This window comes from Podarcis bocagei, assembly GCF_964188305.1.
Source record: "Podarcis bocagei genome assembly, chromosome: 8".
NCBI lineage: Eukaryota > Metazoa > Chordata > Lepidosauria > Squamata > Lacertidae > Podarcis > Podarcis bocagei.
The window spans coordinates 72663058-72675286 of record NC_138133.1 but is presented as its reverse complement, the minus strand read 5'-3'; the positions used below and the strand labels follow the sequence as shown (position 1 = coordinate 72675286).

Here is a 12229-nt window from a genome sequence, read left to right as displayed (position 1 = left end):
TAATATAATAGTTTGAATAAAATATCTAAATTCAGTAAGTCAGAGACTTAAAGGACAATTCTATTTTTCAATGAAGTTACCATTTTGAATTATAGGTCCCAAAGAATTATTATCTATTAAATGGAACTTGAGATTTTTGTTTTAAATGGATGCAGGATCTTACATTTTCTGTGTTTGTGTTTTGTTTTTCAGCTGTAGCAGAAGTCAAACTTCGGGATGATCAGTATACCCTGGATCACATGCGTGCCTTTGGCATGTACAATTATCTACACCTGGATCCCTGGTACCAAGATAATGTTTATTATGTTGATCAACTTGGAAGAGTCATGAATTTAAGCATTACTCTGGTAAGGATGCCATGAAAAAAGAAATAAAAAGTTAAGTCAATCACCTCAAACTGAAGTCCATTGATTTCACTGGTTCTTCTTTGTGTATGACTTAGTCAGATGCCACCAAATAAATACTAGTATTCATAATATGAACATACTTTTAAACATATTTTTTCAGTAACTTATGATGCTTGAATATCGTTAAAACACCTTTGTGTTTATGATTTGTAATTAAAAGAGGCACCATAGAATTGATTTTTTTAAAAAAATGCACTTTTTACTTTAAATATGGGCATTTCTCAATTCCATTAATTGTGTGATCCAATAAAGATTACACATTCTCCAATAATATTGCTATTTCACTATTCATTACCATTAATTAAGCTACCCAACACATTTGCACGATATTAACTGCACTGTATTTCACCTTAGGTAGTCAAGAATTGCACTCACAGGGTTATGCACAGTTTAATTATGTCTATTCAGTTAGTTGCACAGAGCAATACTTTGCACATTTCTTTTTTCAAATTTGAAGTTAGAACTGAAGCTGCAGGCTTACTAATTGCTTAGATGGGGTCGTGTGACAATCTTGCCATCTCTAATGTCTGTTCAAACAGTCCTGGAAGGCATATGTACGACATGTGCTTCCATCTAATCATCACTCTGTGCTTAGGTTTCTGCATACTCAAATGATTTTGCTTCCAGAAGCTTTATTTGTGATCCCTTCCAGAGCCGGCACACACACTTATTTGTGAAATATCCTGATTCTTCTCAAAGTCAGTGATACAGATAGAGAATGCTTTGGGTTTTACAAAGAAAGATAGGCCTCTGTAGCTATCCCTGGCCAAGCTTGGAAGGCAGTTGTCTGGAACACAGAACACCTTTGCAGAAAGTGCTGTGGTTGTTTATAAAGATCTGAGGACAGCATACTATTAGGAAAGAGGCAGGATTGCTGGGCAGACATGGTGGATGGGAACTGAGAAACTAAGGAGACATGGCCAAAAACAGAATACGTAGTAAGCTGATATGAGCAGGAAGGATGGATGGAGGAGGCAGACGTTAGTGGAAAGCGGTGCAGAACAGCAAGGAAACTCAAGCAACGGGTTTGGGATAATGCAATTGACAGAAAATGGGCAAGCAAAGGTATTCTGTAGGTCAATGGGACAATGGGGAAGCAAGATTAAAGTGGCAGTGGAGTGAAGGTTGCTGAACTTCCTGCTTGAGTGAACCAGTCAGCAGAATATTTGACTACAGTCTGTTGAATAATATTTCAATAGTACTGTGTAACTTTTGAAATAGTGTGGTTAAGAAGTAAGACAAAGATGGAAATAATTGTTTCCACTCTTAAGGATAGTGAGAGATGGATAATGTGCTTCTGTGACTTGTTTGCTGACAAATGTGCCCCGCCTCAATAAATAATTGAGGAAACAAACATGTCGCACTTCTTACTCAGAATTTGTTATAGAAATGTACAGAGAAGTATAAAACACGATGTTTCTCTGAACCTTTTGGAAGTATTGTTTTTTTAATAAATTATGATTGCCGTAAAAACAGTTTTCACACACACACAAATCTTTCTCCACTCTGAAAGCAAAGTTATTTCCTTTCCTTTCCTTACAAATAAGTATGCTGGTCGTGATGGGATGAGCTTTCCCTTCCTCATTTCTGCCATATCCTTAGAAATTGCAGCTCTGGGTGAGGTGCTGCCCCAGAGTTATCTGCAAACTGTTTCCAGCAAGCAGGTCATGGTGTCATTCTGTGTGGGTATGTGCCAGAAACACTGTGCTCATACTAAATGCTAACTATTGAAGAGCTGTTACCTTGGAGACCATGATGTTGAAAGACTTTTTTGGTCCCTGAAAAATGGAAGCTGACTTCAAGAGGGAACTTGATATTTAGGCGAGAGTGTAGGTTGTCTGGGAACAAATCATCTTAGTCCCATCTGTTTCTAGCATCTAGTTTCATCATTCATGTCCAATAACATTAGGAGTGAAGCCTATGCAGCCTATTCTTCCAGTCCATTTCCATGTGCAATACAAGGTGCTAGTTATTACTTAAATGGCTTGGGACCAAAGTACTTGAACAGCTGGTCTCTCTTAGGTGCATCTGCCTATCCTTTAAGATCAGCAGTTGTGCTTCTCTCATGTGTGCCATTTCCTTCTAAGGCAAGTGGTAGCATGCAAGAGAGCTTTCCGCTGGTTGCTCCAATACGTGGAAATCCCTGCCTCACAGGGTTACATTAGTTTACCCATCATTTTGTGTTGTGCTGGCAATTCAAAACACTCCTTTTTGAATGCAAGCCTTCGATTCCATTGTGCTTATAATGTGTTGACTCTTGAGTGCTGTTCCTGGGGAATATTCCTGGGGTTGCTTCAGTTTGTTTTTTTTATTTGATCCATGCTTGCATTACTGTTCTGAGCCGCTTTGAGCAATCCCTTTGTGTATGGGAAAGCAGGCTATGTATTTTTAAAATAATAATAACTCACAAAACTGAATACACACACACTGCATTTTGCTTTGGTAAGAACCTAAGAGCCCTACTGGATTGAACCAAGATCCAGCCAGTCTAGCATCCAATTTCTTGCTGTGGTCAGCCAAATACTTCTGGGAAGCAGAGCATGAAGGTAGCATCCCTTTTCCTTTCGATGGCTAAAACAGAACTGAAAATGCATATATTTATATTTTCACCATGTTGAGATAACAATTTTTAACACTCAGTTTATAGCAAAGCCTGTTTGCTCAAAACTGCATAAAAACACCCGTTTATATCTTAGTCTAAACTATGTATCTGAAGAGTGTGCTAGAATTGTTTTGACTTTCTTTGTATACTATTTAAATGTTGCCTTAGTGGAAGCACAATATAATCTTTTACTATATACGTATACATTTTTTTTTTAATGACTAAGGAAAAAGAGATGTATTCAAACAGTAGCAGTTAAGAGATGAGTAGCCTTGCTTTCCTGGCTTCCACACATTGCAGATGCTTCTGGTAACCAAGAGGGGCAAAGCAGCAGGCAGGTTGGAAGGTGCAGTGGCACCACATTGGATTGACTCTGCCACTGCACCCACAACGCACTGCATCCCCACCGCTTTGCCTCTCTCCCTCTTGGTTACTGGCAGCAGTGTCCTTTGCACTGGGAAGCCACACAAGTATTGCCACACCCACACTGTGCATTCAAAGATAAGTAGTGTTGCTAACAGTAACAAAATAGTCAACCTTCTTCCAGTGAAAATGTTTTCTCTAAGCATACCATCTTCAGATTCATCTTGTTTTAAGATATTTGTAAGCTGACTCTCATTTTAACAGTAAAAGCATACCAGGTGTTGCTTACAAGGCTTGCAAAAAGAAAAAGTAGAAGATAATACCAAACTCTTCCATAACTCACTCCCTAAACTGAATAGATACGCGCTGCATGTTACTCAACGTATTTGTCGCTTTCAAGCTGGCATGACCTCTTCCCTCTGCCAAAAGATAATATATTGTGCAAAGGACAAGTGGTTGCATTCAGAATGTGGTTCAGTGGTAAGAGTGCATGCAAATACAACCCACAGCATCTCTATTTAGGGTTGGGACAGATCCCTGCCTGAAACCCTGGGGAACTGCTGCCAATCAGTGCAGCCATTCCTGAGTGAGATGGAGTAGTGGTATAACATGGTATAAACTAAGCAACTGCATTTGTTCCCAAAGGAATTGCCCCATAGTCAGTAATTTGCAGGCTGGCTTTGTTCCATAGGCTGCCAGTTGCCAACCTGTTTCTAATCTAGAGACGCTGAAGCCTTTTCACGATTTATCAGATAACTGCAGTCTGGATCTTTTACATTCTTCTCTTCATGTTTTTATTAAGTGTATAATTTATGTAACTTGTTAAGTCATAAAAACAGTGATTCATAATAGCAGGGATGATTTAATAACACCAGTAAATTAATAAAATTCTGTGTAATGGCAATTAGTAAGCAACTCTCAATTTCCACAGCAAAGATATATATATATGATGGATGTATCTTATTAGAATAAAAAGGCAATTGTACCAACCAAGCTATATCCCATATATTTTTCCCCAGCCATTGCAAAATTGTTGGAAATTGTGAAATTAGTATTACATGGCAATACTAATGCATGCAATTGCAAGTAAGTTACTTATCTCTGGAACTGTTGCTTCTATCATAACCTTTATGTAATCCAACAAAATCTTCTTTGGGACCCGGACATATTTGAGTATCATTTAACACCCCCTTCCAGAAAGGTCATACATGTGTGTGCCACGAGAAAATATGCATGAAATATGCCTTGTTTCACCTTTCCAATATTTGTCTTTCGTATTTGGATATATCTATCTCTTTAAACCTACACAGAGTCAAATAACACTGAAACTTTTTTTATGGGATTAACTGGATCTTCCAAATTATTATTGTCATGTACCAGCTGTAGGTTTTTCTTAATATTCGCTCTCCTGGTATGAATTTCTCTAGGGCTCAGTTCATATGTCATCCTTCTAATAAGGGGATGGTGGCAGTTTGTTATCCTGAAATAAGGATGAGGTGTCTCTTCTTCTTATATTCCAAACTATTTGCTGATAAAATATGTGAACTTGCAAACATTTGCCAGCAACATTTGTTCATCAAGGTGTGATTGTCGTTCGTCTAATTTCAACTCTGTTCTTGTTTCCTACTTACAGGACACAGCCTTAAAAAAGCCCAGAGAAGTATTCAGGCTTCCTGCAGACTTGATAGCTTGTGATAATCGCCTTTGTGCATCTGTACACTTCACATCTTCCACCTGGGTTACGCTTTCAGATGGAACAGGAAGGCTGTATCTGATTCGAACAGGAAAACGTGGTGATGGCTCATGTGAAAAGTGGGAAGTAAGTATTGTAAAGCCTAGGTTTTCTATTTCCAGATGGTTGAATGTGCTTAAGCAAAGCTAGAAGTTACTGCCTCCTGCTCTTCATGTGTAAACCAGCTCTTTCCCCTCTTACTGCATCTTGAAGGTCTTCAGATCTCCAGAACCTTAACTTGGATCATCCTTCATTTGTGCAAGAACACTTGCCAATCAGGGTTATATGGTATCCAAGCCATGCTACCTTACTTAACATGTACAAGAGCAGTCTAGGAAACCCTGTCAGCTGGAGAGGAGAATGTATGGCAGAGAAGGTGAATTTTGACTGTAGAACAGGGAATGGTGCAAGAGACACTGAGAAAGTACAGTGGTACCTCTGGTTGCGAATACCTCTTGTTGCGAACACTATGGGTTATGAGCGAGCTCCAATAACCCGGAAATAGCTGGTCCCGGTTGTGAACGTTGCCCCAGGATGTGAGCGGAAATCGCACGTCAGAGGCGCGCACACAATGAGAGGCGTTCTTTCGCTAATAGCGCCTCATATTACGAGCAGTTTCCAGTTACGAACGGACCCCCGGAACGGATTCAGTTCGTAACCAGAGGTACCACTGTATGAGAGAGTGAGAAACGTCTTTCAGGATTAGTTGATAAGTTCATTATGTGGTTTTAAATAGTTGCCACCCAGAGATCTCTGAAGCTTACAAGCAGGCATGAAGGCAGCATGTACCCATTGTGGTGCCTTCCTAGTTTCCGATACTTGGGTATACTGCCTACAAATGTGGTGGTGTCGTATGGACAGGCATCTAATGGCAAGTACATTCCCCCCCCCCAAAAAAAAGTTTTATTCTAAGCCTCAGAGAAAAGTGATCCCCTTGATCTTGTACTGAGCCTCACTGAAGTTCAGAAAGCAGTGAGATGTAGGCAAGCAGGGACAAAACCTTTTCTCTCAGCATGTCCCAAGCTTGGAAGCACAGGGGAGGGTGGGGCTCACCTCTACAGTCTTGCTGGACTTTGTAAGCACTTCATATACCTCTAGTTGGAGGTGTCATGTTATAATCAGGACCCCGTAGGATAGATGGCCAGCACACCTTTTGACTGGCTACCAAAGTCAGTCTTGTCTTGTCTTTTCTTTTCTTTTCTGTCCCCTTGTATTTTGTTGCCATGCTGTATGTGTAGCCTGGGGTCTAACTTCACATCTGGATAGCACATCAAGAAAGCAATCAAAGGTACTCAGATGAATCTCTCCTGCTGATAGTTTTTAAGTGAATTTGAAAACAGATGTAGAAGTGCCAAGTGCTGAAGCTATGGTCTTCTTAAGGTCTGAAGCTGCTTCATTCCAAGTCATTTGTTTACTGTGATTACCTGTTTAAGACCTTTCTATGCCCTGCAGCCTGAGCTTATGGGAACTCGGCTAGGCGCTGCCTATGACACACTAGTTCTGTGTTGTACTCTATGGCTTCTCCCATTACATTCAGTGTTACCAAGTCAAGGTAATTATAGTAAAAGTGCATTTGAAGTGAAGTCAAGCAAATATAAGCACATTAAGTGAAAAGGCGTATGAGAAGTATGCATCTTTCTAAAGTGTCTCGTGGGGACGTTGCTGCCTTCGAAGTGTGCCTTTCATAGTCGCTCTGTGATTTTGTTGATACTTGAAATGTGAAATTTGATTTTGTTTGCAAGTCATAGATCTGCAACCATAATTCATCAGGAGAATTAAGTATTAATATAAACAGTGGAAGAAATTTGTGGATTTCATATTAACATTAATAGCATTTAGATGGGCACTAATCCTATCTTTATACCATAAGTGGTTTCATTGAGCATTGACGAATCCACTTTGCTTGCTTTATTTCCCAGCATCCTAAACTGACTGAACTGTTTTTGTGAGAGAATAATACAGCATAGAGATTGTTTCTCCCCCTCGCTTCCTGGCAAAAGACACAGTAGCAGCAGAACATGTCATCTGTGTCCTGCTTTGAGGGTTCAAAGCACTTTGCGTATGTTGGTTCATTAACAACAGCACTACTGTAGTCAAGTCATTATTGTACCTGTTTTGAAAATGGAGGGGTTGAAATGTAAATTAAATGGTGATGTACATAAACCCACCTACTTACACATACGTATCGGAAACGTATCTTACTGAGCAGGTGAAATGCTTCAAAACAATAAAAGGTAAAGGTAAAGGGACCCCTGACCATTAGGTCCAGTCGTGACCGACTCTGGGGTTGCAGCGCTCATCTCGCTTTATTGGCTGAGGGAGCCGGCGTACAGCTTCCAGGTCATGTGGCCAGCATGACTAAGCCGCTTCTAGCAAACCAGAGCAGCACATGGAAATGCCGTTTACCTTCCCGCTGGAGTGGTACCTATTTATCTACTTGAACTTCGTGCTTTCGAACTGCTAGGTTGGCAGGAGCTGGGACTGAGCAACGGGAGCTCACCCCGTCGCAGGGATTCGAACTGCCGACCTTCTGATCAGCAAATCCTAGGCTCTGTGGTTTAACCCACAGCGCCACCTGCATGGGTTAAAACAATACCCAGCACTAAAGCTACCCAGTCATCAGTAATCTGATAACACAAAGAGCCAATAGTGACCCACCTGGTCATAAAAAGCAGCAACTTCCGACAGGCTTCTCCGTCTGGGCAATCGGTATTTCAGACATGGACTGAGCCTCTTTCAGATAATCCATCCCCATTTCCCTTCACTTCACCCAACTCTGACAGCAGCTGATTACCAATAATAAAACGTTATGCATATTAATTTCAGAATCATGTATGGGGTAACTGCAGTAGGCAGGGATTGTATGACTTTTGCCTTGTTCATTAAAAAAACCAAAAACCCAATTCCTGGTTCTAAGATAATTGCACAGCTAGGGTATGATATCAGTACATCATATAAAAAGTATGTGACACAAAAGCTTATATTCAGACTTTCCACGGTCTGAAATCTCTTTCAGTGCACAGGATATCTAAGTTATTAATGCTGCTTATCGTTGGGGACTGTTTAAAGAGAAAGCTGGTGGAAGGAGACTTGCTTGTAATGCTTTTTCAACTTAATGGCATATATTTTCACTGTAAGGCCTTACTTATCTAGATGTACTTTATACTGTGGGGGAAAGCTTGCTAGTTTGCAAACCAAGCTCATGCTGATTTTCCAGATGAAAGAGTAATAATCTGTTTCCTGTGAACAGTTGTGTAAAAAAGCAAATTTGTCCTAAGCAAGTGCATATCCAAATTTTCAAGCATTAGTATAACTTGAATTTTATTTCCGTGTCAGTTTACAACAAAGGCCATACAATAAAACTTTAGGGGCGGGGGTTAATACAAAATCTAGAGTAGGAAAATACAGATACTGAAACCTAGGTAACAATGGTTGCAAATGCTTATTTATTGATTAAAACATCTATATGAGAAGTCAGCAACTTCCTTCTTCCCTCTGCTTGCTCCCTGATGCTCAAAAACTGCTCAGTGAATACACTGGTGCTTACTGGTAACAGAGCATGATTGCCGTCAATTTTTCTACCCATTGTTAAAAATACTATTGACTAAAATTGATGACAACTCATAACCCTTATTCAAAACCCATTTCCTTCTAATTACGGGGCTTAAAATGCAGAGTCATTATCAAGTCTGTTTTTTCGGACTGTACATTGCCCACACATTTATTAGATAGTGGAAATGATCTAGTTTCCAGGGGTGGTGGGAATGTCAGATTCGTAGGCACCAGAATCAAATTATTTATATGCATGAAACAAGTAAAAATGGGAAGAAAAATCTGTGCTTGAAATGAAAATGATGCTATGCTTTCAGCGAGTTTTTAAACCTCTCAAGTAGTAACACTCACAGTGCCAATAAAGCTGGATGGATGTCTTGGAAAAATCAGTGTTGTGTGTACCTCATCAGCATTTTCCAAAAGGTAATAACTCTTGTGGAACCAGGTACTAGAGCAGAGATGCCACCAAAACCCAACATTCTTGTGTCAACTTCTCCCCCACCTCACTCTGCACTGTATTCTTGTCTCATCCTTGAGTTATCTGTTTGATCTGAAACATGCATTGTGCGTTCAGAAGGCATGACACAGTAGCATTCACAAAGGCCGTCTCTTCTCAGATACTATTCAATGAAGAATTCGGGAGTCCCTTTGTTATAGTCCACAGCATCTCCTTTCTGCAGTCTGATGCTCATTCAGTGGGCATACTACTCCTTCGCGTAGAAAAAGATGAATTGGATGTACAAGGCAGTGGCTTCCATGTTTCCTTGGAATGGGTCACAATTACAAAAACAACCAAGGAGAGTAAGTATTTTACTTGCCGTTGCTTTCCTTGTGTCTGAAAAAGAGACTCTTACTCCTTATATGTTTAGGAAGTTGCTATTCCAGTGGCTCGGGTAGCTGGAAATAATTTTGTCATCTTTTTGACAGTTGTGTGAAGGATCTGAATCTGAAGTCATCTGGGGGACTGTTGGATCCCTGAGAATAAAATAGTCACAGAGCAAGGCAACAAGCATGTTGTAAATCAAATTTAAATCAATGGGGCTGACTTCTAAGTCAATGGGTGTCTTGGGAATGTGGCTGCTGTGTGCCCCTTGTTAGTATTTCCCATAATGAAAACCCAAGCTTTCAACCAGTGTGTGTACACATGGAACTGGAACCAGACATTAAGGGCAGATGCAAGCAGCACATTTGCAACTTCTCCTTTCTCCCCCAAAATCATTATGAGATACTAATTGCAACTCAGTTGTCAGAGCACTGATCCTTCTGTAGTCCAAACAGCAGCATCTGTGCACAAGAGCTGGTATCAGCAGGCTGCAAGGGGGAACCCACATTTTGTACAGAGGACAAACAAGTCTTTACAAGGAAAAGTACTTTCAAATATTTTTAAGGTATTTTCAGACCACCTTTTAGGCCCAAATTCTCAGCTTCTAAGATGCACTGGGAGGGGACCCCCAAAACAGCCCAGTGAGGACTGAGCCTTCTTAGCAGGCATTGAATGCAAGTTTACTGGAGCAAAAGTTAATGGAATAGAGGGGTTATGGAAGGAGAAGGAATGGCATGGAGCATCCTGAAGAGGAGAACTCCGCATGGCATTTTGTAATACCAAATCTGTGATTTGATATTGTCACAGGACAATATTTGCCTTTTCACTTAGTTGGCTGTCCCTTGCAGGGCTTGGGATAGTTGCGGCATGATGATGTTTTACCAATACTATTGTTCCCACCACCAAAATACTGTGTACCCTGCCTCTCTGTTAAGTATTCTGGAGGTGGCTAACAACATACGTTACAAAAAAAATCCAATGCCCACAGTAAAACCATTGTGATACTGCTCTTTCCTGCTGGTACCACTCTTCCTTCAAAAGTATTTTTCACTGCAGTGCCACTCTTTCATATAGACAAACGGCTCCTGTGCATCCCACACGAAGGCTAAGTAGTAAGAAGATCAAGGCAGTACAGTGGTGCCTCGCAAGACGAAAAGAATCCGTTCTGTGATTCTCTTCGTCTAGCGGTTTTTTCGTCTTGCGAAGCAAGCCCATTGAAGGATTAGCGGATTAGCGCTATTAGCGGCTTTTAGCGGCTTATCTGCTGATTGGATCAGCTGATAAGCGGCTTAGAAAAAGGGGGGGGAGGAAAAAAAACCAGCAGGAACTCGCAAGACATTGTCGTCTTGCGAAGCAAGCCCATAGGAAATTTGTTTTGCGAAGCACCTCCAAAACGGAAAACTCTTTCGTCTAGCGAGTTTTCCGTCTTGCGAGGCATTCGTCTTGCGGGGCACCACTGTATTAAGTTCTCTTTCCCCTCCCCAGCCAATCAGTACAGAAATACTCAGTACCCTCAGGCACCAGTCATGGCTGGCTGGAACAGAAACTCCATGTTTCCTCAGAGCCATCTTTCAGAATAGCTTACCTGCTGGTGCAAAGAACCTTGCGGTAAATATTAATATGGCCTTTATTTGTATTCCTGTGTTCAACAGATCCTGCTGCCTTCTTGTAGCAGTTATTGGTATCTAATTTTATGCATTTCCTGAGGTCTTTCCAACACAGTACTGATGGTTACTTTAAAAGGGGGGGAGGCTGGGTTTTAATTACAAACCACAAAAGAGCAAATGTAGGAAAGAAAAGGCTAACGAAATAGCTAGAAGACCAATAGAGAATTGCCTCTTTTAGAGCAGCAAAATGAATTTGTATTGTTATCAGCCTGGATATTTATTATGTAGCTGCTTCAGATGAATGAAACAGGTTGCTGAAAAGTGCTGTATTTATTTAAGTGTATGTATTTAAGGAGAAAACAATTCTTAGGATAATACTGTATCAGGGTTTTCACTGTTTTCTGAAATATGCTTATTTTTCAGGTAAGCCTCTGTGTGGGGCTACCCAGTTTTGCAAGCTATGTCTGGCATAAATGGAAACACCTAGATGGGTGGGCTGGGTTTGCATACCTGCAGCCAGAATCCAAGGAAAGCCCAGTGCATGCTGGTATTTTTGTGCAACAACAGAGGAGTGAGGTGCTAGTTATTAGAGGGGACATCTTATGAACAAAACAGGCTACTAAATTAGGTTAAGACAAAGTGGAAACGGGCTCATTCTAGGGACCTATTCTTCTGTAAGGCTATACAGAGGGGCAAATCCTTAACAACTAGCCAAGCTCTCTATTTGCAATAAAAAAAAGATTAGCAAGGATGCCTCAGAGGATGTGGGAAGTGGGTAGAAGAGGCTTAGGACATACTTCCATATAGGTTTTAGTCCGAATATGACAGGAGGAAGCTCGGCATATGGAAACAAAGAAATGGTCTCATCAAACTCTCCAAATTGGCTACAGATTTAATTGTCTTTGGAGAGAGGGAGGTAATGAGAGCAGAGCCAAGTGTACCCAGGAAGCTTAAAAGCAGCATGAATACTCCAGGAAAGGGGTCAGAAATGGTTTCATTTGCCTAGAAATAGTCTTCATTACAGTTCTGCAGGTGAGAGTCAACAGTACTATGCTAAGAAGTCTTGTCGAAGAGCATAAACCTTGGAGACATTTGTGTTTGTTTGACTTCTTTCTCGCACTGTTACCCCATGACGCTGCAATC

The 12229-nt window shown here is 40.7% G+C and overlaps 1 protein-coding gene across 1 annotated transcript in view; it reads left to right on the top strand.

Moving 5' to 3' along the window:
* The window catches only part of NUDCD1 (NudC domain containing 1), a 49098-nt gene that overhangs the window by 5502 nt on the left and 31367 nt on the right, over window positions 1–12229 (top strand). The window contains exons 2-4 of the mRNA XM_081204692.1: window positions 193–347; window positions 5006–5191; window positions 9274–9457. Of these exons, the coding sequence (XP_081060818.1) occupies window positions 193–347; window positions 5006–5191; window positions 9274–9457 (525 nt within the window). The remainder of the gene's footprint in view (window positions 1–192; window positions 348–5005; window positions 5192–9273; window positions 9458–12229) is intronic.